Raw genomic sequence first — 26,772 nt, 5'->3', positions numbered from 1 at the left:
GACCACGATGCTGAGCTCGTTGATGGGAGCGGGGTCCTTCCATTTGCCCCTGGAGCTTGAGGGAGCGCACAGAGTGATGGCCAGGAGGCCCAAGGCAGGTGAGCCCCTGAGGGCGGTGCTGGTGCGGTTCCACCGATTCAGTGACCGGGAGTGTGTGCTGCGCTGGGCCAAGAAAGAGAGGAGCAGTAAATGGGAGAATTCGGTAGTGAGAATCTACCAGGACTGGAGTGCGGAGGTGGCTAAGCGGCGGGCCGGGTTCAACCGGACGAAGGCGGTGCTTCATGCCAAGCAGGTCAGGTTTGGAATGCTGCAGCCTGCGCGCCTGTGGGCGACATACAAGGACCGGCACCATTACTTCGAGTCCCCGGAGGAGGCGTGGGCCTTTTTACAGGCGGAGAAGCTGGACTCGAGCTAGGGCCTGGGGACATACTTTGGCCGTCGTTGTTTCCGCTGTGGCTGTTTTGTTCCAACTGTTTCAACTTTTTTAACTTCGACATGTGTGTTATGTATGCTGGTTTTCTGTTTGCTCTGATACCGGGTGGGTTTGTTTGTTGGGCATGGTTGTGGGTTAGGTGGGGAGTGTTGGGAGTTTGTGTTCTATATGTTCTCTTCTGTACAGGGCTGGGGATTGAGGGGAAACTGGATTTTGGGGAACTGCGTCAGAAGGGTGGGGTGTGGCAGTGTGAAAGCGTGGGCTTTCCTCTGGTTTCCTGCGCTGCGGGGAAGGGGGGGTGGAGCTTGCGGTCGGGGCGGGGCCTCTACGGGTCTTCTTTCCCGCGCTGCAGCAATGCCAAGGAGGTGTGGCAAGAGGGGGATGACCCCATGCCGGGAGGGGATAGGTTTTGGCGGGAGCTGCCGGGGTCAGCAGAAGTCAGCTGACTCATGGGAGTACCATGGAGGGTGTGTCGCGGCTAGGAGGGGTCCTAGCCTGGGGGGGGGGGGATACCGGGTTGCTGCTGGAACGACTAGGAAGGAGCCGATGGGGGCTGGGGGGGGAAAAGGAGAGGTGTTATCGCCATGGGGAAAGGGTCGAGTGGGGTGTGCTGGCCTGGGGCCAACATCTGCCAAGCTATGGCTAGTCGGCAGGGGAGGGGGGCGGGTTGCCCTCTGATCCGGCTGATTACCTGGATCGTGAGGGGGTGAACGGGCCGGTTAAGAGAACCAGGGTATTCTCCCATCTAAGGGGGTTGAAGGCGGACGTGGCTATGCTCCAGGAGACCTACCTGAAGGTGGCGGACCAGGTTCGTCTGAGGAAGGGGTGGGTGGGGCAGGTTTATCATTCAGGATTGGACGCAAAGTACCGGGGGGTGGCGATTCTAGTGGGGAAGAGGGTGGCGTTTGAGGCGGCTGAGGTGGTGTCGGACAAGGAGGGCAGATATATCATGGTGAAGGGTAGGCTGCAGGGAGAGAAGGTGGTGCTGGTGAACGTATATGCCCCGAATTGGGATGATGCTGGCTTCATGAGGCGATTGTTGGGCCGCATCCCGGACCTGGAGGCAGGGGGCCTGATCATGGGGGGAGATTTTAACACGGTGCTGGATCCCACACTGGACCTGTCCAGTTCAAGGACAGGTAGGAGACCGGCGGCGGCCAAAGTGCTGAGGGGATACATGGACCAGATGGGAGGGGTGGATCCCTGGAGGTTTGGGAGATCGAGAGCGCGGGAGTATTCCTTTTTCTCTCACATCCATAGGGTTTATTCCCAGATAGACTTTTTTGTCCTGAGCAGGGGATTGATTCCGAGGGTGCAGGATGCCGAGTACTCGGCCATAGCGATTTTGGACCATGCCCCGCACTGGGTTGATCTGGAGATGGGAGAGGCGCGGGACCAGCGCCCGCTCTGTCGCCTGGATGTGGGGATGCTGGCGGAGGAGGAGGTGTGTAAGAGGGTTCGGAGAAGCATTGAGGGGTACCTGGATACCAATGATACGGGGGAGGTCCAGGTGGGGATGGTCTGGGAGGCTCTGAAAGCAGTGATCCGGGGGGAGCTGATCTCCATCCGGGCCCACAGGGAAAGGAGGGAGAGACAGGTGGGAGAGCTCCTGGAGGTGGACAGGAGATATGCGGAGGCACCGGAGGAAGGGTTGCTGGGAGAACTGCGCAGTTTGCAGGCCAATTTTGACTTGTTGACCACCAGAAAGGCGGAGACACAGTGGAGGAGGGCGCATGGCGCGGTATATGAGTATGGAGAGAAGGCGAGCAGGATGTTGGCGCATCAGCTCCGTAGGCGAGATGTGGCTAGGGAAATTGGTGGAGTGAAGGATGGGGATGGAAATGTAGTGCAGAAGGGGACAGAAATAAACAGGGTCTTTAGGGACTTTTATGAGGGATTGTACCGGTCGGAACCTCCGAGGGGGAGAGAGGGGATGGAGAGCTTCATGAACAGGCTATGTTTCCCAAGGGTTCAAGAGAGGCTGGTAGAGGGGCTAGGGGCGCCGATAGAGTTGAAGGAGCTAGTCAGGGGGAATCGGACAAATGCAGTCAGGTAAGGCCCCGGGGCCCGACGGGTTCCTGGCGGAATTTTACAAAAAATATGCGGACCTGGTGGGTCCCCTGTTGGTGAGAACCTTCAATGAGGCATGGGAGGGGGGGGGGGGGGGGGGGGGGGGGGGGCTTTGCCCCCGACGATGTCGCGGGCACTGATCTCTTTGATTCTAAAACGGGATAAGGACCCCTTGCAGTGCAGATCATATAGGCCAGGGGTGGGTAAACTTTTCCGTGCAAGGGCCACATTCAGAAATTCACAATTTTAAAGGGCCGCATAGTATTAATAGTCCCGGTTGTAACCAATTAGCGTGCGGCATATACCTCAGCGCTTCCCCTGGCGGCATCCTGCCTTTAGCCCTCTTTATCTCTACTTTTCAAAAATGGCGCTTCACCCGGTTATGATTCTGGGTGCCTCATATAGAACATAGAACAGTACAGCACAGAACAGGCCCTTCGGCCCGCGATGTTGTGCCGAGCAATGATCACCCTACTCAAGTCAATGTATCCACCCTATACCAGTAACCCAACAGCCCCCCACATTAACCTTATAAAAAAAAAAATTTTTATAAAAATTTTTGTTTTTTGTTTTTATATGACTTGATTTTGGTGGGCCGCATAAAGACCTTTGGCGGGCCGCATGCGGCCCGCGGGCCGTAGTTTGCCCACCCCTGATATAGGCCTATCTCGCTCCTTAACGTGGACGCTAAGTTGCTGGCAAAGATCCTGGCTACCAGGATAGAGGATTGTGTGCCAGAGGTAATTTACGAAGATCAGACAGGATTTGTCAAGGGGCGGCAGCTCAACACGAATGTGTGGAGACTGCTCAATGTTATCATGATGCCGGCAGTGGAGGAGGAGGCGGAGATAGTGGTGGCGCTGGACGCAGAGAAAGCGTTTGATAGAGTTGAGTGGGGGTACCTGTGGGAGGTGCTGGAGAGGTTTGGATTTGGGGAGGGATTCATCAAATGGGCGAGGCTGCTTTACGCGGCTCCGATGGCGAGTGTAGTCACAAATGGAAGGAGATCGGAGTACTTTAGGCTCTATCGAGAGACCAGGCAGGGGTGTCCCCTGTCCCCCCTGCTCTTTGCACTGGCGAGTGAACCGCTGGCCATGGCGTTGAGGGAGTCAGGGAAATGGAGGGGTCTGGTGCGGGGTGGGGAGGAGCACTGGGTATCACTGTATGCGGACGACCTGCTGTTATATGTGGCGGACCCAGAGGGGGGAATGCCGGGGGTGATGGAGCTGTTAGAGGAATTTGGGGGCTTCTCGGGCTATAAGCTAAATTTAGGAAAGAGCGAGGTATTTGTAGTGCACCTGGGAGATCAAGAGGAGGGAATTAGGAGGCTCCCTTTCAGGAGGGCAGTGAAGAGTTTCAGGTACCTGGGGGTGCAGGTGGCCAGGAGTTGGGGGGCTCTCCATAAGCTTAACTTCACCAGACTAGTGGAACAGATGGAGGAGGAATTTAAAAGGTGGGACATGGTGCCGCTATCGCTGGCGGGCAGAGTGCAATCCGTCAAAATGACGGTTCTCCCGAGGTTCTTGTTCCTCTTCCAGTGCTTGCCCATCTTTATCCCTAGGGCCTTTTTTAAAAGGGTGATCAGCAGCATCATGGGATTTGTTTGGGTGCATGGCACCCCGAGGGTGAAGAGGGTCTTCTTGGAGCGGGGTAGAGATGGGGGGAGGGCTGGCGTTGCCCAACCTCTTGGGGTACTACTGGGCGGCCAACGTGTCGATGGTGTGTAAGTGGGTGATGGAGGGGGAGGGGGCAGCATGGAAACGGATGGAGAGAGCGTCCTGTGGGGATACAAGACTGGGGGCCCTGGTAACGGCGTCGTGGCCGCTCCCTCCCACGAGGTATACCACGAGTCTGGTGGTGGCGGCTACCCTCAAGATTTGGGGGCAGTGGAGGTGACGTAGGGGAGAAGTGGGGGGCTCGATGGCGGCTCCTTAAGGGGGAACCATAGGTTCGTCCCGGGGAACATGGATGGGGGATTTCAGGGATGGTACAGAGCGGGCATTAGACAGCTGAGGGACCTGTTTATCGACGGAAGGTTTGCGAGCCTGGGGGAGTTGGAGGAGAAATTTGGGCTCCCGCCGGGAAACATGTTTAGATATCTGCAGGTAAAGGCATTTGCTAGACTGCAGGTGGAGGGATTCCCTGCGCTCCCCGCGAGGGGGGGTGAGTGACAGGGTGCTCTCGGGGGTCTGGGTCGGGGAGGGGAAGATATCCGATATCTACAAGCTTATGCAGGAGGTGGAAGAGGCGTCAGTAGAGGAGCTGAAAACGAAGTGGGAGGGGGAACTGGGGGAACAGATCAAAGACGGGACATGGGCTGATGCCCTGGAGTGGGCTAATTCTTCCTCCTTGTGCGCGGCTTAGCCTCATGATAACACAAAAGTTGCAAGCGGAAGGTGAGCATTGTCAGCGTGGCGATGGGTAAGGTAAGCATTGCTGGGGTGGTGAGGGGGAATGAGAGCGCTGGCGAGGGTGAAGGTGCGCACTGGCTTGCTGGCGAGGGTGAATGTGAGCACTATCGGGCTTATGAGGGGGAAGGTGAGGCTGTCTGGCTGATGAGGGGGAACGTGAGCACTATCTGGCTGGCAAGTGGTACTGGAAAGGCGATACAGAGATTCAGAGTAGAGCACTGTCGGGGTGGTGATGGGAAGGTGAGCATTGCTGAGCTGCCGAGGGGGTAGATGAGCATTGTTGAGTGACACAGGGGCACAAACATTGTCAAGTGACATGGGAGTCTGATGAATGTTGTATGCTGGGGGCGGAGGGGGAATTGAGATTGAGCAGTGTTGAGTCTGGCAAGGATGTGGTAAATACTGCAAGTCTCTGAAATGAAGGCAGAGCTTAAGATGCATATCTTCAGGGAGTCCGGTAGTAATAACCTCGTTGAAAATTTGGAGGCAGTTTCGACCGCACTTCCGGTTGGGGACAGGGTCAAGGGAAATGCCGATTAGGGGAACCATAGATTTGAGCCAGGGAAGTGGGATGGAAATTTTCGGAGATGGGAGAAGAAAGATATTAGGAAACTAAAAGATTTGTTTCTTGGGAGTCGGTTTGCAGGATTGAAGGAACTAGGAATGAAGTATGGGCTGGAGCAGGGGGAAATATTTGGATACATGCAGGTTTGTGACTTTGTCGGAAAGGCGATAGAGATTCAGAGTAGAGCCGGCTTCCACATTGCTGGAGGAGTTGCTGACGACGGGGACTGGAGAAGAGGTTAGTATCGCCGGTTAATGGGGCTATTTTGGAGGGGGAAAAGGCGCCGCTGGAAGGAATCAAGGCAAAGTGAGAGGAAGAGTTGGGAGAGGGTGTGGAGGAGGGTGAACGCCTCCACCTCGTGTGCTGATTGGGGCTGATACAGCTGAAGGTGGTGTATAGAGCACACATTGCAAGGGCGAGGATGAGCCGGCTCCTTGAGGGGGTAGAGAATGTGTGTGAATGTTGCAGGGTGGGGTGGGTGGGGGTGGGGTTCTGTCCAAAGATGGAGGATTACTGGAAGGATAATCTCTAAAGTGGTGCACGTGAAACTGAACCTGGGCCCTCGGGAGGTCATATTCGGGGTGTTGGACCAGCCGGGGTTGGAAGCTGGCGCAGAGGCAACGTAGCTTCGCCTCGTTGATCACCCAAAGGCGGATCCTGTTAGGGTGGAGATCAACCTCTCCACCCTGTGCCCTGGCATGGCGGGGGGATGTTTGAAAAGGTCAAATTTGAACTGAAGGGAAGGATGGAGGGGTTCTACAATTCATGGGCGTTATTCATTATGCACTTTTGAGAATTGGATTAGATCGAACATTAGAGGGAGGGGGGGTTGGGGGGCGGAACTGTATGTATTAATGGTGACTATAGGTGATTCTGATTCCTTTTTGTCAATTGTTTATGTTAACATGCGGATTAATGTTTGGGGGTTTGGTGGGAGGATGGGATCGTTGTTATTGATATGGGGATTGACATTACGTTCTTTACTGATTAATGTTGGGTGTAAATTTGAGAGAAAATGTGAAAAAGGAAGGGAATAAAAATATTTTTAAAAAAGAGGCATATCTTCAAATCATGATGAAAAAGGGGTGTAATTTCACTTCTGTGCCACCCTCCTCGCGGCACTCTTTTTAAGGGGCAATTTAGCGTGGCCAATCCATCTACCCTGCACATCTTTGGATTGTGGGGATGAGACCAACGCAGGGATTGGAAGAATGTACAAACTGCACACGGACAGTGGGCCGGGAGGTGTTTAAGCACCTGTAGCTGGTCTTCGCTTGTTGAACTAAAGTTAAAATATTTAGACATTTTGCATGATTAAGGTTTCATTCTTAAAATATCTGTATAATTTTGCAACAAACTGTTTTGGCTTAATATAGTGATTCTGGTGTTGAAGTATACTGCACTTTTGTCTCAGGATTACATATTTCGATTTGTGTGTACAAATAACAGCTCACATTCCCCCTCGCTGTTAAGTAATGAATTAAGAGACATTCCAATTAGTTGTCTCATTTAAGTTAAGTATCCAATAATTGACATTGATTTGTAAAGAGGCTTCAGGTGGCCTTTGTGTCAGGTGATGCGAAGATCTTTTTTAGTGCAGAGTCTGTTAAAGTGAAATAAAGGTGTTTGTAAAAGGAGCAGTACCCTTGACTCTTTATACAACAGCAGCTAAATGCCTAACACTCGCCATTCCAGCAATGCTCACGTTGCCAGCCCAAAAATGCTCATAGTCTTAATATATTTTTATCTCCCAAAAAGTCTTCTGTATGGTACCACATGGTGGGTTCATGATCAAGGTCAGAACATATGGAGCTAAGGGGCCGGTAGCAGGATGAATAGCATTCTGGCTACAAAGCAGTGTCTGGGTTAAAGGTAATAACTCAGACTGGCAAACTTTGGTGAAGATGTTCAACAAAGATCAGTGATGGGACCACTATTGTTAATTTGCATAAAGGATTTGGATCTTGAGTATTACTGAAAAGTTGAAAGACTAATTATTGAAAGAATGCCAAGTGGACTGCAATACAAGAACAAGATGGCACATTTTGGTCGTAACAATAAGGAGAATACATAATCCTTGGAAAGTGAGTGTTTAAATGAGGTGTGGGGCAGAAGATTTTGGGGTTTAGATACACAAGCAAATGAAGCACTGGATTTGGTTCCTGGAGAAATTGAATTGAGACAGCAGAGCGTGGACGGCAGAAGAGAAGCGACAGAAGAGAAGCGGCAGCCCGAGACACAAGCACTCGGAGCGGAGCCAGCGGGGCCAAAGACCAGGAGAGCGAGAGAGAGAGAGAACCCCCCCCCCCAAACGGGACCAACGGTGACCACGTGGTGAGCGGCGAGACAAAGAGGGACTCCCGTCTGCACCAGGAAACCTCTCTCCCAAACCCTCCTGAGAAGTGAGAAGGAAGGGGGAAAAAAGAGAAGGAGAATGGAAAAAAATAAAAGTAAATAAATAAATAAACAAGGAAAGGGAGGAAGGGAACCAACCACAACTCTTTCCCCCCCCCCCCCCCCCCCCCCATCAACAAAAAAAAGGAAACCTGAAGCCCGAGACAGACCCAGCGAGAACTGAGGAGTGGGGGAAGGGAGAGCAACCCCAGGGTAAGGAACAGCAGCAGGGAAAGAAAGAGAGACAGACAAATGACTGGAGGAAAGGTGAAGGGACAGCGAGACACAAGCAGCAGCAGCGAGGTTAAGACGCATGAGCGGCGGACGCGCAGGCAGGCGGCACCACAAGACGGGACGGAGGTACAGGCGAGCCTGAAAGGGAAAATGATGGCAGACCAAGCAGCGGAGCCTGAGCAGGATGCAGCGACCAGCATAAAGAAGGCGCTCTGGCCAGAACTCCAAGCAATGATGAAGGAGACGACGCACAAAACGCAGCAGACCATCGAAGGCCCGGAAAGGGAAGTGAAGGCGCAGAAAAAAACGATTCTGGAGTTGGAGAGGGCCGCCTCGGACCAGAGCGACAGGGTGATAACCCTAGAAGCCGAGGTCAAAAGTTTGTAACGGCCCAGGGGAGCCTAAGAGGGAAGGTGGAGGACCAGGAAAATAGGTCCAGATGGCAGAACATTAAAATAGTGGGTCTGCCAGAGGGGATAGAGGGCAGAGAACTGCAAGCTAAATTCAGCTTTAGCATGGGCGGTACATGCAAAGAATTCATTGCAGATAGTTGGGGGCTATAGTCCCTATCAATTAGTGTTTGGTAGAAATCCTAAAACTCTGTCCATTTTAGATGACCAGCTTCCAGGTTGGGAAGGGACTACAAATAACTCTGCCTTTGCTGAGCAGTTAAATGCATTACATAGCAGTTGAAAAGCTTTTTTGGAAGCAGAAGTCTCTGAAAGAATTGGAAGAGCTTTAAGACATAATGTACTGTTTTAAGCAAGGAGACATCGTATACTATAAGAGAGACAATTTTAATGAATGGAAAGGCCCAGGGAAATCATGGGCATGGATGGCAAAACATGGCAATCAAACTCTTAGGGTACATTCATCAAGGATAATGGGTACAGATTACAAATTTTCAAATTTAGACAGAGCAGACAGACATGACGAGGAACCAGAGTCATCTGGTACGCATGTGTTACAGAACTATGAGGACCAGTTGACTGATATAGACAGGGTTTCTGTAGAGGAACGCAATACTTCTGATGAATTAGAACAGGCCATTTTTCCAAAAGGACAACTGCCAAATGTTGGTACAAAATTGACATACTTGCCTGAAGGGTCTAGTCAATGGAAGGATGCGACTGTTATTAGTAGAGCAGGGAAGGCCACTGGAAAGTATAAACATCGGTTGAACGCACAGCATTTATTGGGAAGTAGTCAAGACAATGGATTGGGAACACGAAGTTCAAAAATGGAGGGCACAGAAACGCAGTGCCAGTTCAGATAGTACATCGGATAGTGAACAGGTCGGTAGGAAAAGGTCGAGAACTATTGAAAGGACATCCCATAGCAGTACAGAACAAGATACCAGCTGGGAGGGGACGTAGTTTATCAAGATCTTGGAACATGAATAAGACTACAAATACTAATAGGAGTAGAAGCCCACATGCACGAGAGATTTTGGTGGCTTCCAATAAATTAGATGAGAAGATTATCAAAGATGCCAAACAGCAAGAACTGCATAGTTGGAGTGAATTTGAGGCATACATGGAGGTACCGGATAGGGTACAAAGAGCTCTATCCCACAGATGGATTTGCACAGAAATGGAAGCTGCTTATTTAAGAAAAAAAACAATGGATGGAACTTATGAGGCAAAGGCCAGGCTTGTGAAAAGGCAATTTGAAGAAAACTTAAAAGATCAGGATTTAAGGGTAGATTCACCTACGGCAGGAAAGGTTATTTTAAAGAGCTTCTTGGCTCTATTAGCCACAAAGACATGGGAATGCAAATCTATAGATAAAAAAGCTGCCTTTTTGCAGGGGCACCAGCTCCAGAGAGATATTTTTCTCCATCCTCCTAAAGAGGCAGCTAACGCAGAAGGGGTACTCTGGAGTGTGAACAAATGTGTATATGGATTGAATGATGCGCCTAGAGTCTGGTACTTTTTGGTAAGGTCAGGTTTGTTAGAGTTAGGCTGTTGCCAGTTGAAAGCAGATGCGGCAATGTTTTACTGCCACTATAAAGGAAATCTTTCTGGCATCTTTATGATGCATGTCGATTTTTTGTGGGGTGGGACTAGTGATTTTGAAGCTGTTGTAATCTCTCGTTTGAGGAAAGGATTCAGGGTTGGAAGTCAGGCTTCCGGTGCATTTAAATATCTCACCCAATCATCACCCAAATGATGGGCAAGTTAGTGGGAAAGGAGGTATTCCCAAACTCACTGGAAATAGACAGGCGCACAGGTCGCTCTGACCCAAGCCCAAAGCCGGGGACCAGCCCAGAGCAATTATTGCGAAGCGGCACCGGTTCCAAGACCCGGAAGGAATCCTAAAGTGGGCCCGGCAAATGAAACGGAGCACATGGGAAGGGAAGACCATAAGGGTGTATCAGAACATTGGCGCGGACCTGGCCAAAAAAAGGACTGAATTTTACAAGGCAAAATCAGCACTGCACAAAAGCAAGGTAAAATTTGGGATGTTATTCCCGGCCAAACTCTGGGTAACATTTGAGGGAAAGAGCTGTATTTTAACACCCCAGCGGCGGCTGATGAGGTCATTAGAGCGAACAAGCTGGGGGAGGAGCACATGCAACCGCAATGAAAGACATGGGGACGAACAGGAAGGGAAAACCAGAACAAAGAGCGGAGGACAAAACCGCAAACAAGGACAATGGACTCATGAACTGTGCACGTGTGTTATGCCTTGCGTGGGACTGTGCTGTCTTCTCTGAGAGCTTGTCTCCTCCCTCAATGCAATGGGGTGAGAGTGGAGCGAGGGAAACGCGTGTGAGGGAAGCAAACAGGAGGGCGAGACAAGGGCCAGTGGGAGAAAGGTTAAACAGGACCAAAACTGGGCAAATACTGGGATGAGGGCAGCCGTACTAGCGAGGAGGGCCAGCACAGGCGGGCAGGAAGGAGGGGGAGTGTCTGGCACAAGGAGGGGAGGGGGGCATGGGGGAGGACAAAGGGACAGGGGCTGGGGGGGGGAGACGAGTCTGAGGGAGAACGCAGAACAAAAGAGAAGCAAAGAGAAGGGTGAGATAGTGAAGCAGTACAGACATAGGCCTCGCGGACAGGGAGCAGGGCGAGGAACCAAGAGGGCGCTGCAAACAGCCACTCAAGAGGGCATCAGGGCGGAGGGAGACCACGGAGCGCAGGGGCGCTCCCGTGTGGCGTACACACAGCTGGTGGCCCTATTGGGTGCCCCCGGGCAAAGGGAAACCCCCGAGCGCTGGGGTCCGACCCCATGGTGAGAGGACCCAGTTGAGACAGCACTTCGGGATAACCAAAATGTCCCTTATGGCTCCCATCTGCAGCAATCACAGATTCCCCCAACCACGCTAGATACCACCTTCAAAAGATGGAGGCAGGACGGGGGACACTGACAGTTGGGGACTTCTACGTAGGGCGCAGACTGGCGACACTGGACGAACTGACGAGGAAGTGGAAACTAGCAAGAGGACAGGAATTGAGACACCTCCAAATAAAACATTTCCTCTGCAAAGAGACAGTATGGAACCCGGGGCCCCAGAATGCCCACGAATAGAGGACCAGATAGGCACAAGCAGCGAGAAGGGGTGGTTATGTGGGAAAATATACGGACAGCTACTCGACAGAGCCACTGGGCGGGACCAGGGAAAAATGGGAGGACGAACTGGGGACAGAGGTGGGTAGGGTCTCTGGAGCGAAGCACTGTGAAGGGTCAGCTCACCTCCTCCTGCACAAGGCTAAGCCTCATGCAGCTCAAAGTGGTGCACAGAGCACACCTGACCAGAACCCGAATGAGCTGGTTCTTCCTGGAGGTGGAGGACAAATGTGAACGGTGCCAGAGGGTCCCGGCCAACCACACCCACATGTTTTGGGCTTGCCCCAAGCTTGCTGGGTTCTGGACAGCCTTCTCCGAGGCAATGTGCAAGGTTGTGGGGGTGAGGGTGAAGCCATACCCTCATGGCAGTCTTAGGGACAGTGGCAGTCTTCGGGACGTCCGGTGGCGACTCTGAAGCTTGATAATTTGGAGCCGCTCCAGAAGTCGATGCACCGATTGGGAAAAAATGCTGGATGATCAGACTGAGAAGCTCCAGAAGCTGGAGAAGGCGGTGGAGGAGCAGGCAGGTTTTCAAACGGTGGCGGACGTGGAGATTCGGAGGCTGAGGGATCAGCAAAAAATGTTCCTGGATAGGCTGGAGAAGCTGGACAACAGATCTCGCCGGCAGAATGTAAGAATTGTTGGCCTCCCGGAGGGGGCTGAGGGACTGGATGCCGCCGCGTATGTGGAGGGTATGTTTCAAAAGCTGCTGGGGAACGAGGTGTTCCGTTGCTCGCCAGTAGTGGACAGGGCATACAGAGTGCAGGTGAGGCAGCCGCGACGAGGGGGTCCTGCACGAGCGATGGTGGTCCGGTTCCACAGGTACCTGGACAAGGAGCGGGTTCTGCAATGGGCCAAGAGCACACGAAGCTGTACCTGGGACAATAGCACCCTGCGTGTTTACCAAGACCTGAGCACTGAGGTGGCCAGGAGGAGGGGAGGCTACAGGCAGGTGAAGGTGATTTTGTATAATAACAAGGTGAAATTCGGGCTGCTTTTTCCGACGCGACTGTGGGTTACATATGAGAGCCAGCACCACTATTTTGAGGAACCCGAGGAGGCGATGGACTTTGTTAAGAAGCAAGGGCTGGCTCTGACCTACGGGTTCTTGGTAGAACTTTTAAGTCTGTTTTGTTTCTCTCTCGCTTTGAGAGATGCCTGCATACTTGGATCTGTTCTTTTTTGTTTTTTTGACCTTTTTAGGTTGATGTATTTTGGTTGCGACGTGTTTTTCTTCTTCTTTTTCGTAGGTTTCCCTAAATGTTTCCTTTTTGGGGTCTCTTGTTTGGTTGGAGGTTTGGTAGGGGGAAAATAAAAAAGAAAATAGCTAAAAAGGTGCGATTATGAGGGGGGTTTCGGGGGAATTTTTTGCAATCTTTTTCTGTATGTGGAGGGGAAGGGCTGAGAGTGATTCCAGCTGATCACCTGGAATGTTAGAGGGCTAAACAGGCCAGTGAAGAGGGCGCGTGTGTTTGCGCACTTACGGGTTCTGAAAGCGGACGTAGTCATGCTGCAGGAAACGCACCTGAAAGTGGCAGACCAGGTTAGGTTGAGGAAGGGCTGGGTTAGTCAGGTCTTTCATTCGGGGCTCGACACTAAGACTAGGGGGATTGCGATCCTGATTAATAAAAGGGTTCAATTTGAGGCAGAGGGTACAGTTGCGGACGGGGGCGGCAGATTTGTTATGGTTAGGGGCAAGCTCGAAGGGGTGACAGTAGTCTTGATCAGTGTGTATGCCCCTAATTGGGACCATGTGGATTTTATCAGGAAGTTGCTAGGGAAGATCCCCGACTTGGACTCATGCAAACTGATCATGGGTGGGGACTTTAACACAGTCCTGGACCCGAGCCTAGATCGGTCGTCTTCAAAAGCAGGCAGGTTGCCAGCGATGGCAAAGGAACTGAGAGGGTTCATGGAGCAAATGGGGGGTGCTGATCCGTGGAGGTTTAGCCGGCTGTCGGCAAGGGAGTTTTCGTACTACTCCCACTTTCATAAGGTGTCTTCCCGAATTGATTTCTTTGTCATGAGTAGGGACTTGCTGGCCCAGATGTTGGGGGCAGAATGTTCGGCAGTTACCATATTGGACCATGCTCCGCACTGGGTAGACCTACGGATTTGTAAGGATAGCTGCCAGCGCCCACAATGGAGGTTGGAAGTTGGATTGCTTGTGGACGCGGTGTGTGAGAGACTCAGGAAATGCTTGCAGAATTACCTGCAGGTAAATGATACCGGAGAAGTCTCAGCAGCAGATTTTGGAGCAGGATAGCGGATGGGGAGGGAAATCTGGTGGGGGACCCTGCAGGGCTGAACAAGGCGTTTAGGGACTTTTATAGTAAGCTTTACACTTTGGGGCCCCCCAGGGGACCGGAGGGGATGAAATGACTCCTGGACGGGCTGACCTTCCGAAGAGTGGGTAGGGGGTTGGTAAACGGACTGGGGGCCCTTGTTGGGATCGAAGAGGTACTGGGGGACCTGAATGTCATGAAGTCGGGTAAAGCCCCGGGGCCGGATGGATATCCGGTGGAGTTTTACAAAAAGTTTGCCAAGATAGTGGGCAGGTCTGCTGGTCAGGGTTTTTAACGATGCAAGAGACAGAGGGGTCCTACCCCCGACGATATTGCCGCTATTTCGCTTATTCTGTAACAGGATAAAGACCCGGAGGCCTGTGGGTTTTATAGGCCGATCTCTTTGATCAACGCAGACGCTAAGTTACTGGCCAAGATCTTGGCGACTAGAATTGAGGAGTGTGTACCGGACGTAATTGCGGAGGACCAAACTGGGTTTGTAAAGGGTAGGCAACTGGTGGCCAATCTAAGAAGGCTGCTTAATGTGATCATGATGCCCCGGAGAGCAGGGAGGCAAAGATAGTGATAGCTATGGATGCAGAAAAGGCTTTTGACAGGCTAGAGTGGGACTATCTGTGGGAGATGCTGGGAAGGTTTGGGTTCGGGGAGGGGTTCATTGACTGGGTTAGACTTTTCCAGGCCCCAGAGGCTAGTGTAAGGACGTACAGGACGACATCAGATTTCTTCAGACTACAACACGGGACAAGACAGGGCTGCCCTCTCTCCCCACTGCTGTTAGCGCTGGCCATAGAGCCGCTGGCAATTGCTCTGAGAGCTTCAAAGGACTGGAAAGGGCTGGTCCGGGGGGGGGGGGGGGGGGAGTGGAACATAAAGTCTCATTATACGTGGATGACCTGTTGTTATATGTAGTGGACCCAATGGCGGGGATGGATGGCATCATGGAGATCCTGAGGGAATTTGGCTGGTTTTCAGGAAATAAATTGAACATTGCTAAGAGCAGGTTGTTCGTAATTCAGGCGAGGGGGCAGGAGAGTAGGCTGTAGGGGTTGCCGTTCAGGCTGGTAGAAGAAAGCTTTAGATACTTGGGGATACAGGTGGCACGGGACTGGGGCAGGTTGCATAAGCTCAAACTGTCCCGATTGGTGGAATGAATGAGGGAGGTTCGGAGTTGGGATGCGCTCCTGCTGTCACTAGCGGGGAGGGTGCAGACTGTCACGGTGACGATTCTCCTGAGATTCTTGTTCATATTTCAGTGTCTCCTCATTTTCATCCCGAGGTCCTTCTTTAAGAGGCTGAATGAAATTATCCTGGGATTTGTCTGGGCGGGAAGTCCCCACGGGTGAGGCAGGTGATGCTCGAAAGGAGCAGAGGGGGGGGGGGGGGGGGGGGGGGGGGGGGTTGCTGGCGTTGCCCAACTTTAGCAACTACTACTGGGCGGCCAACATAGCGCTGATAAGGAAATGGATGGTGGGCACGGGTCAGTCTGGGTACGGATGGAGGCTGCATTGTGTGGGGGCACCAGTCTGGTGGCCCTGGTTACGGCACCTCTGCAACTCCCACCGGTGCGGTACTCCACCGTGGTGGCGGCTTTGCGGATCTGGGGCCAGTGGAGGAGGCATATCGGGGAAGTGAGAGTGTCGGTGTGGACCCTAATCTGCGACAATCTTGCCCCGGGGAACATGGACGGTGGGTATCGACTGTGGCGGATAGCGGGGATTGTGAGGGTGGGTGATCTGTTCCTTGAAGGGAACTTTCCGAGCATGAGGGCGTTGGAGGAAAATTTCAGGCTGGCGGGAGGGAATGGCTTTAGATACTTACAGGTGCGGGATTTTGTGCGCAGACTGGTGCCGTCCTCACGCCTCCCACCAAAGGGGAGGCAGGACAGAGTACTTTCTAGGAGAGAGGTAGATGAGGGTAGAGTCTCAGATATTTACAAATAACTAATGGGAGCAGAGGATACACAGACTGATGACCTGAAGCTTAAGTGGGAAGAGGAGCTCTGGGGTGAGGGAGATGGAGGACGGTATTTGGGCAGAGGCTCTGGGCAGAGTAAACACAACATGTGCCAGGCTCAGTCTGATCCAGTGTAAGGTCATGCACAGGGCTCACATGACGGTGGCCCGGATGAGTAAATTTTTCGGGCTGGAGGACAAGTGTGCCGGTGTGCCGGCTAATCACGTGCACATGTTCTGGTGCCGTGCCCTTGACTTGGGGTACTGGCAGGGATTCGCGGACATCATGTCCCGGGTTTTGAAAACTGGAGTGGTAATGAATCCTTTGGGGTGTTGGAGGACCCGGGAGTCCAGGAGGAGAAGGAGGCCGATGTATTGGCTTTTGCTTCCCCGGTAGCCCGGGGGAGGGAGGGAGGGGGAAGGGGGGGGGGAGGGAGGGAGGGGAAGGGGGGGGGAGGGGGGAAGGAGGGGGGGAGGAGGGGGGGGGAGGGACGGAGAGGGGGGGGGAGGGAGGGAGGGGGGGAGGGGGGGGGAGGGAGGGGGGGAGGGGGGCGGGAGGGAGGGAGGGGGGGAGGGAGGGGTGGAGGGAGGGGGGAAGGGGAGGGAGGGGGAAGGGGGGAGGGAGGGAGGGGGATGGGGAAGGGGGAAGGGGGATAGGGGGAAGGGGAATGGGGAACCCACAAGAGAAGAGGTTGGGGAGGAGGAAGGGGGGGGATATCATAGACCGATCCAGAGGGCAGCAAAATGTACATACAGTTAGCCAAATGAAGGACAAAACAAACCTCTGTAAAATAAAGCAATTAGCACGGGCAAGAAAAATGTAATGTATATAAGTAACAACTGTTTATACATATGAGAAAAGCCAATAAAAAGATTTAAAAAAAGAAAATGAATTGAAAAACAGGGAAGTTATGCTAAATGTGTAGAGAACCTGAGAGTATTTGAACAGTTCTGGCCTCCATATTATAAAAAAGGTACAGAAGCATTGAAGAATATGCAAACTAGATTAACCTCAGTGCAGGTATCAGGAAAGATCAAACAGTCTGGATCTCTTTTCTCTAGAAAAGGGAAGACGGAGAGATGACCTGATAGAGATTTTCAAGATTGTTAAAAGTGTTTGATGGGGTAAATGTAGGAGTGATGTTCACTGGCAACTGAGATCAGAATTTAGGGCTTTAAATATAAGATGGTTACTTAGAAATCCAGCAGTGGATTCAGTAGACCAGTTAAAATATGTAACATGCTGCCACAAGGAGCAATTGAAGCAAGTAGCATAGATGCATTGAGGTGAAAGTTAGATAAGTACATGGGAAAGGAAAAGAAAGATATGATAATAAGGTCAAATGAAGAAGAGTGGGAGGAGGCTTTTATTTTTAGTGCATAACCACAAAACATGAATCCATTGGGTAAAATAGCTATTTCAACGTGTTGTAAATTTCGTAGTTTGAAAAAGTTGACTTCATTGTTGCTTGATATTTTTTTGAAATTTATTGAAATTATTTTTTGTTACAGCCCTTGATTTGCAGCAGTGTGGAATTTCCGATAAAGGAGCCAAAGCTTTGCTTGATATCTTGCAGACCAGTAGTATGTTAATTGTTTTGGATGTCAGAAAAAACCCATTAATCGGTGAGTTTGATATCAGAAGTGAAGTGACATTGTTTTGGTGTGTTTGTATACCATTTTTTTGTGTTTTAAGAAGAACATTTTTCATGTGCCTGAATACCCCTTGTTATTTGGCCATGGTGTTGGCGGGAGTGGTAGATGCCGAGTATTCGGCGATTGTTGTTCCAGACCATGGCCCACACTGGGTGGATTTATGGTGAGCAAGGAGTGTTAGCGCCCGCAGTGGAGATTCGATGTAGGACTGTTAGCGGATGAGAGGGTGTGCGGGCGAGTGAGGGAGGCCATCCAGAATTATTTGGAGATAAATTATACGGCGGAAGTTTCGGCAGCAACGGTATGGGAAGCACTGAAGGCAGTGTTTAGGGGGGACCTAATTTTGATACAGGCTCATAGGGAGAAGGTGGAGTGGGCAGAGATTAATGGCTGGTTAGGGAGATACTCCAGGTGGACAGAAGGTATTCTGAAGCCCCGGAGGCGGGACTGTTGAAGGAGCAGCAGAAACTGCAGATGGGGTTTGGCCCACAGGGAAGGCGATGGGGCAGCTGAGGAAGGTGAGGGGGTGGCATTTGAGTATTGTGGAAAGGCCAGTAGGATGTTAGCACATCAGCTAAGGAAAAGGGGGGCAGCTAGGGAGATAGGAAGAGTGAAGGACAGAGGGGGAAACACGGTCTTGGACCCAGCGGGGGTGAATGTTCAAGGAGTTTTACAGTCGGCTGTATGAGTCGGAGCCCCCAGCTGAGGTGGAGGGAATGAGGCAGCTTTTGGAAGGGTTGAAGTTTCCGAAGGTGGAGGAAGGGTTGGTGGAGGGGTTGGAAGCCCCGATCGGGATTGCAGAAGTAGTAGAGGGATTGGAGACCGTGCAGTTGAGCAAGGCCCAGGAACGGACGGCTGCCCAGTGGAATTTTACAAGATGTTTTCTGGGATGTTGGGCCTGCTGCTGGTGAGGGCATTTAATGAGGCAAGGGAGCAGGGTGGCAAAAGCTTTAATTTCATTGATCCTGAAGCGGGAGAAGGACCCAGAGCAATGTGGGTCATACAGACCAATCTCCCAACTGAATGTCGATGCTAAATTGCTGGCCAAGGTTTTGGCCTTGAGGATAGAGGACTGTGTTCCTGGGCTGATAGGGGAAGACCAGCCGGGGTTTGTTAAAGGCAGGCAGCTAACGGCCAATGTTAGAAGGCTCCTGAATGTGATCATGATGCCCTCTGAGGGAGGGAGGCGGAGGTGGTGGTCGCTGTGGACGCGGAGAAGGCCTTCGACTGGGTGGAATAGAATTATTTGTGGGAGGTCCTGGGAAAGTTTGGATTTGGGCAGGGTTTTGTTGACTGTGTTTGGTTGCTGTACCAGGCATCGGTGGCCAGTGTGTGGACGAACAGGGTGAGGTCGGACTACTTTAGACTGCACCGGGGGACAAGGCAATGATGTCCCCTCTACTCACTATTGTTTGTCTTGACTATAGAGCCACTGGCAATGACGCTGAGAACGTCAAGGGAATGGAAGGGGCTAGTCCGGGGGTGGGGGGTGTTGGGGTGGAACATAGGGTCTTGTTATATGCAGACAACCTACTCCTATATATTTCTGACTCGTTAGGGAGGATGGGAGAGATTATGTGGATCTTAGGGGAATTTGGCCAGTTCTCGGGGTACAAATTGAATATGGGGAAAAGCGAGGGGGCAGTAGAGGAGACTGGGGGAGTTGCCGTTTAAAGTGGGAGGGAGTTTTTGCTACTTGGGTATTTAGGTGGCACGGGGTTGGGATCAGCTACATAAATTAAATCTGGCCAGTTAGTTGAACAAATGAAGGAGGACTTTCGGAGGTGGGACATGCTCCTGTTGTCACTGGTGGGGAGGGTACAGACCGTAAAAATGACGGTCCTCCTGAGATTTTTGTTTGTTTTCCAGTGCCTACCTATTTTTATACCAAAGGCCTTTTTTAAGCGGGTGAATTGCGTGATATCTGGGTTCGTGTGGGCGGGTAAAATCCCGCGAGTAAGGAAAGTACTGATGGAGTGGAGCCGAGAGTGGGAGGGCTGGCACTGCGAATTTTATGAACCACTGCTGGGTGGCAAGTATAGCCATGATTAGGAAGCAGGTAGTGGGCGAGAGGTCGGTGTAGGAGCGGGTGGAGGGGCCTCATGTAAGGGTACAAGTTTGGGAGCATTGGTAACGACTCTTCTCGTTCTCGCCAGCCCGGTACACCACAAGCCGAGGGGTAGTGGCGGCCCTGAGAGTTTGGGACAGTGGCAGAAGCATATGGGAGTGGAGGGTGCGTCGGTGTGGGTTCCAATTTATGGTAACAGTTTGTCCCGGGGGCGATGGATGGGGGGTTTCGGACGTGGCAGGGATTGAGAGGCTGGGTGATCTGTTTATTGATAGGAGCTTTCCCAGTTTGGGGTATTTGGAGGAGAAGTTTGAATTGTCGTGAGGGAATGGGTTTCGGTATCTGCAGGTAAGGGATTTTGTGTGACGGCAAGTTTTGACATTTCCGCTTCTACCACTGCAGGGGATACAGAACAGGGTAATTTCTAGAACGGGGTGGGGAGGGGAAGGTATAGTAGATCTGCCAGAGGGAATTGAGGGCAGGGACCCAACCAACTATGTGGCTCAAATGGTGGGCAACCAAGTTGGGAGGGACAGCTTCCCCAAACCGCCGGAGATTGACAGGCTCACAGGTTACTCTGACCAGGGCCGGGGTCGGGGAGCAACTGAGACTGAAAATAGCCAAGCTGCACAGGTACCAGGACCGGGGAAGGGCTCGACAGACAAAGGCATGCATATTTGATTTTCATTTGATTTATTGTCACATGTACCGAAGTACAGTGAAAAGTATTTTTCTGCAGCCGAGGGAACGTGCACACTATGTACGTAGTAGACAAAAAGAATAATAAACAGAGTACATTGACAAATGGTACATCGACAAACAGTGACTGGTTACAGTGCAGAACAAGGGGCCAAACAAAGCAAATACATGAGCAAGAACAGTATAGGGCGTCGTGAATAGTGCTCTTACAGGGAACAGATCACTCCGAGGGGGAGTCCTTGAGGAGTCTTGTAGCTGTGGGGAAGAAGCTGTTCCTATGTCTGGATGTGTGGGACTTCAGACTTCTGTACCTTCTACTTGATGGAAGGGCCCGGAAGAAGGCAATGCCTGGGTGGGAGAGGTCTCTGATAATGCTGTCTGCCTTCCTGAGGCAGCGGGAGGTGTATACAGAATCAATGTGGGGGTGGCAAGCTTCTGTGATGTGTTGTGCTGAGTTCACCACACTTGGACCGAGCAGTTGCCATACCAAGCTGTGATGCAGCCGGATAGGATGCTCTCTATGCGACTGGGAGGGACATAAGATCAGAGTTTACCAAGACATTGGGGTGGAACTGGCAAAGGGCAGATGGAATTTAATCATGCCCTATACAAGAACAAGTCGGCCCTATACAAGAACAAATTCTGGATGCTATTTCCAGCTAGGCTCTGGGCAACATATCAAGTCAAAGAACATTATTTTAATGCCCTGTAGAGTAGGCCAGGTTCATCCGCAGGAACAGACAGGCAGCAAGAGAGGCAGTGGTGAGGAAGGCACAGAGGAGGCAAAAGAAATCAACGGACAATTTTGCGCGGGAATGCATCACCTCATTATGAGCAGGAGAACCAGCTCATAGGACGGAAGGAGCGAGGGCAGCAGAGCGCATGAGGATATCGAGGAGGATGAGATAGAAGGGACACCATCAGAGTGGGCGTCGGGGGGGTTAGATCTACCCTAGGAGAGGGGTGGGGCACTGAAAAAGACAGCAGGACAGTCACCTGGAATGTCGGGAATCAACGGCCCAGTAAAAAGATCCAGAGTCATCTCCCACCTGAAAGGTATGAAAGCTGACATACTTCCTCCAAGAGACACACCTGAGGGAGAAGGTCTGACTGCAGATAAGGAAGAGCTGGATGGAATAAACCTACCATTTCTGCTGCGGGACGAGAGCCAGGGGATTAGCCATACTGATAAGTAAGAGGACGGTGTTTATGGCAAGGAAGACGGTTATGGACCAACAGGAAACGATGTGTCATGGTCAGCGGTGTCCTATACAGGGCACCAGTAATCCTCGTCGACGTGTGCGCTCCCAACTGGGATGACACAGAATTTGGAAATCCCCGACATAGATACGCACCGACTGATCATGGGAGGAGACATGTGTACAGGACCCACTGACAGACAGGTCGAACTACCAAAGTGAAGCCGAGCAGTATCTTTGGCAGCAGCGCACCCCTCCCCGATGAACTCAATGCATTCTATGCTCGGTTCGAGCAGGTAACCAACAATCTGCTGTCGAGTGCCTCAGCAGCCCATAATTCACCCATACCCACCATCACAGCTTCCGAAGTCAGATCGGTCTTCCTGAAAGTGAAACCTCGGAGGGCGACAGGTCCGGACGGGATCCCTGGTCGTGCACTCAGAGCCTGCGCAAGCCAACTGGCAGAGGTATTCACAGACATCTTTAACCTGTCCCTACTCCACTCCGGGGTCCCCTCCTGCTTCAAGAAGACCACCATCATACCGGTACCAAAGAAGAACCAGGCAACGTGCCTCAATGACTACCGTGCGGTGGCCCTGACTTCAGTCGTAATGAAATGCTTCGAGAGGTTGATCATGAAGCGCATTACCTCCATACTCCCAGAACGCCTTGATCAGCTGCAATTCGCATACCGTTGTAACCAGTCCACATCCGATGCCATTTCTCTGGCCCTACACTCATCCCTAGAGCATCTCGAAAACAAGGACTCCTATTTACTGACTACAGCTCCGCCTTCAACACCATAATCCCAGCCAAGCTCATATCAAAGCTCCAAAACCTAGGATTTGGCTCTCCTCTCTGCAACTGGATCCTCGATTTTCTGACCAACAGACCACAATCAGTAAGAACGAACAACAACATCTCCTCCACAATAGTCCTCAATACCGGGGCCCCGCAAGGCTGCGTACTTAGCCCCCTACTCTACTCCCTGTACACACACGACTGCGTGGCAAAACTTGGTTCCAACTACAAGTTTGCTGATGATACGACCATAGTGGGACGGATCTCGAATAATAACAAGTCAGAATACAGGAGGGAGATAGAGAACCTAGTGGAGTGGTGTAGCGACAACAATCTCTCCCTCAATGCCAGTAAAACTAAAGAACTGGTCATTGACTTCAGGAAGCAAAGTACTGTACACACCCCTGTTAGCATCAATGGGGTCGAGGTGGAGATGGTTAGCAGTTTCAAATTCCTAGGGGTGCACATCTCCAAAAATCTGTCCTGGTCCACCCACGTTGACGCTACCACCAAGAAAGCACAGCAGCGCCTATACTTCCTCATGAAACTAAGGAAATTCGTCATGTCCACATTAACCCGTACCAACTTTTACAGATGCACCACAGAAAGCACCCTTTCGGGCTGCATCACAGCCTGGTATGGCAACTGCTCGGCCCAGGACCGTAACAAACTTCGGAGAGTCATGAATACCGCCCAGTCCATCACACGAACCTGAGTCTCATTTTATGCGGATGACCTGCTCCACTACATCTGGGACCCACAAAGCGGCATGAAAGGAAGCATGTAGCTCCTGGGAGAGTTCCGAGCTTTCTCGGGCTACAAACTCAACCTGGACAAAAGCAAAGTATTCCCGGTGAACCTGAGAGGGGGAGCGGCAGAACTAGAAGGATTACCATTTAAACTAGCCTAAAACAAATTCCACTACCATGGGATCCGTATTGCGCACGACTGGACACGGATCCACAAGTGGAACCTGACCAGTCTGGCAGAGGATGTAAAAAAGGACCTACAGAGATTGTATACATTTCTGCTCTCCCTGACGAGGAGGGTAGAGACGATCAAGATGAATGTACTGCCCAGGTTCCTCTTCCTGTTCAGGTCCATACCGATCTACATCCCCAAGGCCTTTCCATTCAATAGACACTCCAAAAACCGCCACCTCTGGACTCGGTGCTACCCTCGTTTTTAGTTCCATGGACATGACATCTGCAAAGCCCTGCCAGAATCCCCTCAGCTTCTGGCATGCCCAAAACATGTGGACATGGTTTGCGAGCCCTCCTGCACACCTCACACACCTGTCCTCCACCCCAAAAAACCTGCACATCCAGGCCACCGTCATGTGTGCCCGGTGAACCACCTTGAATTGTATCAGGCTGAGCCTGGTACATGTTGAGGACGTGTTGACTCTGCTCAGAACATCCTCTCACAGGCCCGCCTCTAACTCCTTACCCAGCTCATCTTCCCATTTACGTTTTATCTCACCTATCTGGGTTTCCTCCAACTCCATAAGTTCTTTATAGATTTTCGTTGTCTATGTTATCGTTGAGGGTGAGGTTATGTTTTAGTTCGATTGTGCGGGCTTAATTCGGTCAAAAGTGCCTATTTTGTTTGATGCTCGATCAATGACTCCAGAAGCGAGATTGGATGACAATTGAAGGCTTTATTGTACTAGATGTTTCCCTCAGCAGCGCAGGTACAGAATGCAGCTGCTGGGGAGACATGGGCACTTATACTTTGCCTTACTGGGCGGGACCAACAGGCAGGCTTCACCAATGATATAGCAGTCTCAGGTACCGCAGTCTCGGGTACCTCCCACACCAATGGTCTTACGGCATTATCCAGGGTACCGTAATACCCCTAATACCGACTACTACATTCACCCCTTGTTTTAAAAAAAAAGAGTCGGGTGGAGTGGTGGTCTTGCGCTGTACAGTGGTAGAGGTTGAGGTTATGGTGGTATCCGGTATACATTAGCACAGTGTTTTGCCTCGTTACATACCGCAACTATTCACAGTATTTATTTACAGTCAGAGTGAAGCAATTAGTCGATCGGGGGCCCTGGTCGTCCTCTGCGATCGTCGTAGCTTCGGCGGTGATGCAGGTGCCGGCTCAGGCATCCGTGGCTCCGGGAGCATGTCTTCGGCTTCTTCGGCAGCTTCATCACCCCTGGATGGGACTGGTGGGAGGACTGATTCACCTGGGAAGGGGGCGGCTGCGGGGTGCACCAGTGGGAGGGAGGGGGGTGGTGGTGGTGTGGGAGCCAGGTCCCGAAGGGAGACCGTATTCTGTCGGCCGTCGGGGTACGCCACGTAAGCGTATTGAGGGTTAGTGTGAAGGAGGTGGACCCTCTTGACCAATGGGTCCGACTTGTGCACTCGCACGTGTTTGCGGAGCAGGATGGGTCCAGGAGCTGCCAGCCAGGTCGGGAGCGAGGTCCCGGAGGAGGACGTCCTAGGGAAGATAAGGAGACGTTCGTGAGGTGTTTGGTTGGTCGTGGTGCACAGCAGTGATCGGATGAAGTGAAGAGCATCAGGGAGGACCTCCTGCCAGCGGGAGACTGGAAGATTCCTGGACTGTAGGGCCAGTAGGACGGTCTTTCAGACCGTTCCGTTCTCCCTCTCTACCTGTCTGTTCCCCTGGGGTTGTAACTGGTCATCCTGCTTGAGGCAATGTCCTTGCTGAGCAGGAATTGACGCAGTTCGTCACTCATAAAGGAGGACCCCCATATCGCTGTGTATGTAGGCGTGGAAACCGAACAGTGTAAAGATACTGTGGAGGGGTTTTATGATGGTGGCTGCTGTCATGTCGGGGCAGGGGATGACGAATGGGAACCGGGAGTACTCGTTAATCACGTTCAGGAAGTACGTGTTGCGGTCGGTGGAGGGGAGGGGCCCTTTGAAATCCACACTGAGGCGTTCAAAGGGACGGGAAGCCTTTATCAGGTGCGCTTTCTCTGGCCTGTAGAAGTGCGGCTTGCACTTTGGCAGTTCCTGGTGACGGTCCTGACCGCCTCGATGGAGTAGGGCAGATTGCGGGTCTTGATGAAATGGAAGAATCGAGTGACCCCTGGGTGGCAGAGGTCTTCGTGGAGGGCCCGGAGTCAGTCCACTTGTGCGTTGGCTCATGTGCCGCAGGATAGAGCATCAGGAGGCTCGTTTAGCTTCGCGGGACGATACAAGATCTCATAGTTGTGGGTGGAGAGCTCGATCCTCCACCGTAAGATCTTATTGTTCTTTATCTTGCCCCGCTGTGCATTATCGAACCTGAAGGCGATCGACCGTTGGTCAGTGAGGAGAGTGAATCTCCTGCCGACCAGGTAATGCCTCCAGTGCCGCACAGCTTCTACTATGGCTTGGGCCTCCTTTTCAACTGAGGAGTGGCGGATTTCTGAAGTGTGGAGGATGCGTGAGAAGAAGGCCACGGATCTGCCCGCTTGGTTGAGGGTGGCCGCCAGACCTACATCGGACGCGTTGCTCTCGACTTGGAAGGGAAGGGATTCATCGATTGCGTGCATCGTGGCCTTTGCAATGTCCGCTTTGATGCGGCTCAAGGCCGGGTGGGCCTCTGCAGACAGGGGAATAACCATGGATTGGATTAGTGGGCGGGCCTTGTCCGCATAATTGGGGACCCACTGAGCGTAATATGAACGTTTCAGGGCCATGGAGCAGTGTGGGAGGGGAAATTCCATGAGGGGGCGCATGCGTTCGGGATCTGGGCTTATAACTCCATAATGGACTACGTAGCCGAGGATGGCTAGACGGTGGTGCTGAACATGCATTTATCCTTGTTGTAAGTTAGGTTAAGGATTTTTGCGGTATGGAGGAATTTACAGAGGTTGGTGTCGTGGTCCTGCTGGTTTTTAAATTCCCTTCCCTGGACCATGGGGTTCGCTGCACAGAACCCTTTGATCTCTACTGAGTGAGACCCGGAGGCCAGGGATATTTTTTGATTAACTGGGTGGATGGGAAGAGAACAGCGCCTTACCGTGTTGGGATGTATGAAGCTCTCTGTGCTCCCGGAGTCAATCAGGCAGGATGATTTATGCCCATTGATGAGCATGTTCGTCTTCGCGGTCGCGGGCGTTCGGGGCCGAGACTGGTCCAGGGTCACCGAGGCAAGTCGTGGCAAAAGCTGGAAATTTTCTTCGGGCGATGAGTGGTCATCCGAATCGGGGTCCTGAGACTTAAGCCAAGATGGCGGAGCCCACATGTCGCACATGGCTGGGGGTGTGCAAGATGGCGGCGCCCATCCGTCGCACGTGGTTCCTGGGGAGCAAGGTGACGGTGCCCGGGGCCCGCACGTGGCTCTGGAGAAGGGATGGCGACGCCCGCTGGCCGCACGTGGCTTGTGAAGAAGGTTGGGGTGGTGGTCCCGTTTCGCCCCCAGAGATTGGATGACAATTGAAGGCTTT

The 26,772-nt window shown here is 52.0% G+C and overlaps 1 protein-coding gene across 10 annotated transcripts in view; it reads left to right on the top strand.

Annotated features, from left to right (window-relative positions):
* cep78 (centrosomal protein 78) overlaps nucleotides 1-26,772 on the top strand; it is a 160,618-nt gene that overhangs the window by 50,585 nt on the left and 83,261 nt on the right. For all 10 annotated transcript variants that reach the window (XR_005461600.1, XM_038804910.1, XM_038804906.1 and 7 more), the window contains one exon: nucleotides 17,451-17,564. Coding sequence is in view for 9 of the 10 variants with exons in the window: in XM_038804910.1 (XP_038660838.1) it covers nucleotides 17,451-17,564 (114 nt within the window). In the remaining variant the exon portion in view is untranslated. The remainder of the gene's footprint in view (nucleotides 1-17,450; nucleotides 17,565-26,772) is intronic.

Source organism: Scyliorhinus canicula, chromosome 8 (genome assembly GCF_902713615.1).
Source record: "Scyliorhinus canicula chromosome 8, sScyCan1.1, whole genome shotgun sequence".
In the NCBI taxonomy this organism is placed as follows: Eukaryota; Metazoa; Chordata; class Chondrichthyes; order Carcharhiniformes; family Scyliorhinidae; genus Scyliorhinus; species Scyliorhinus canicula.
This window is presented reverse-complemented; position numbering and strand designations above follow the sequence as displayed.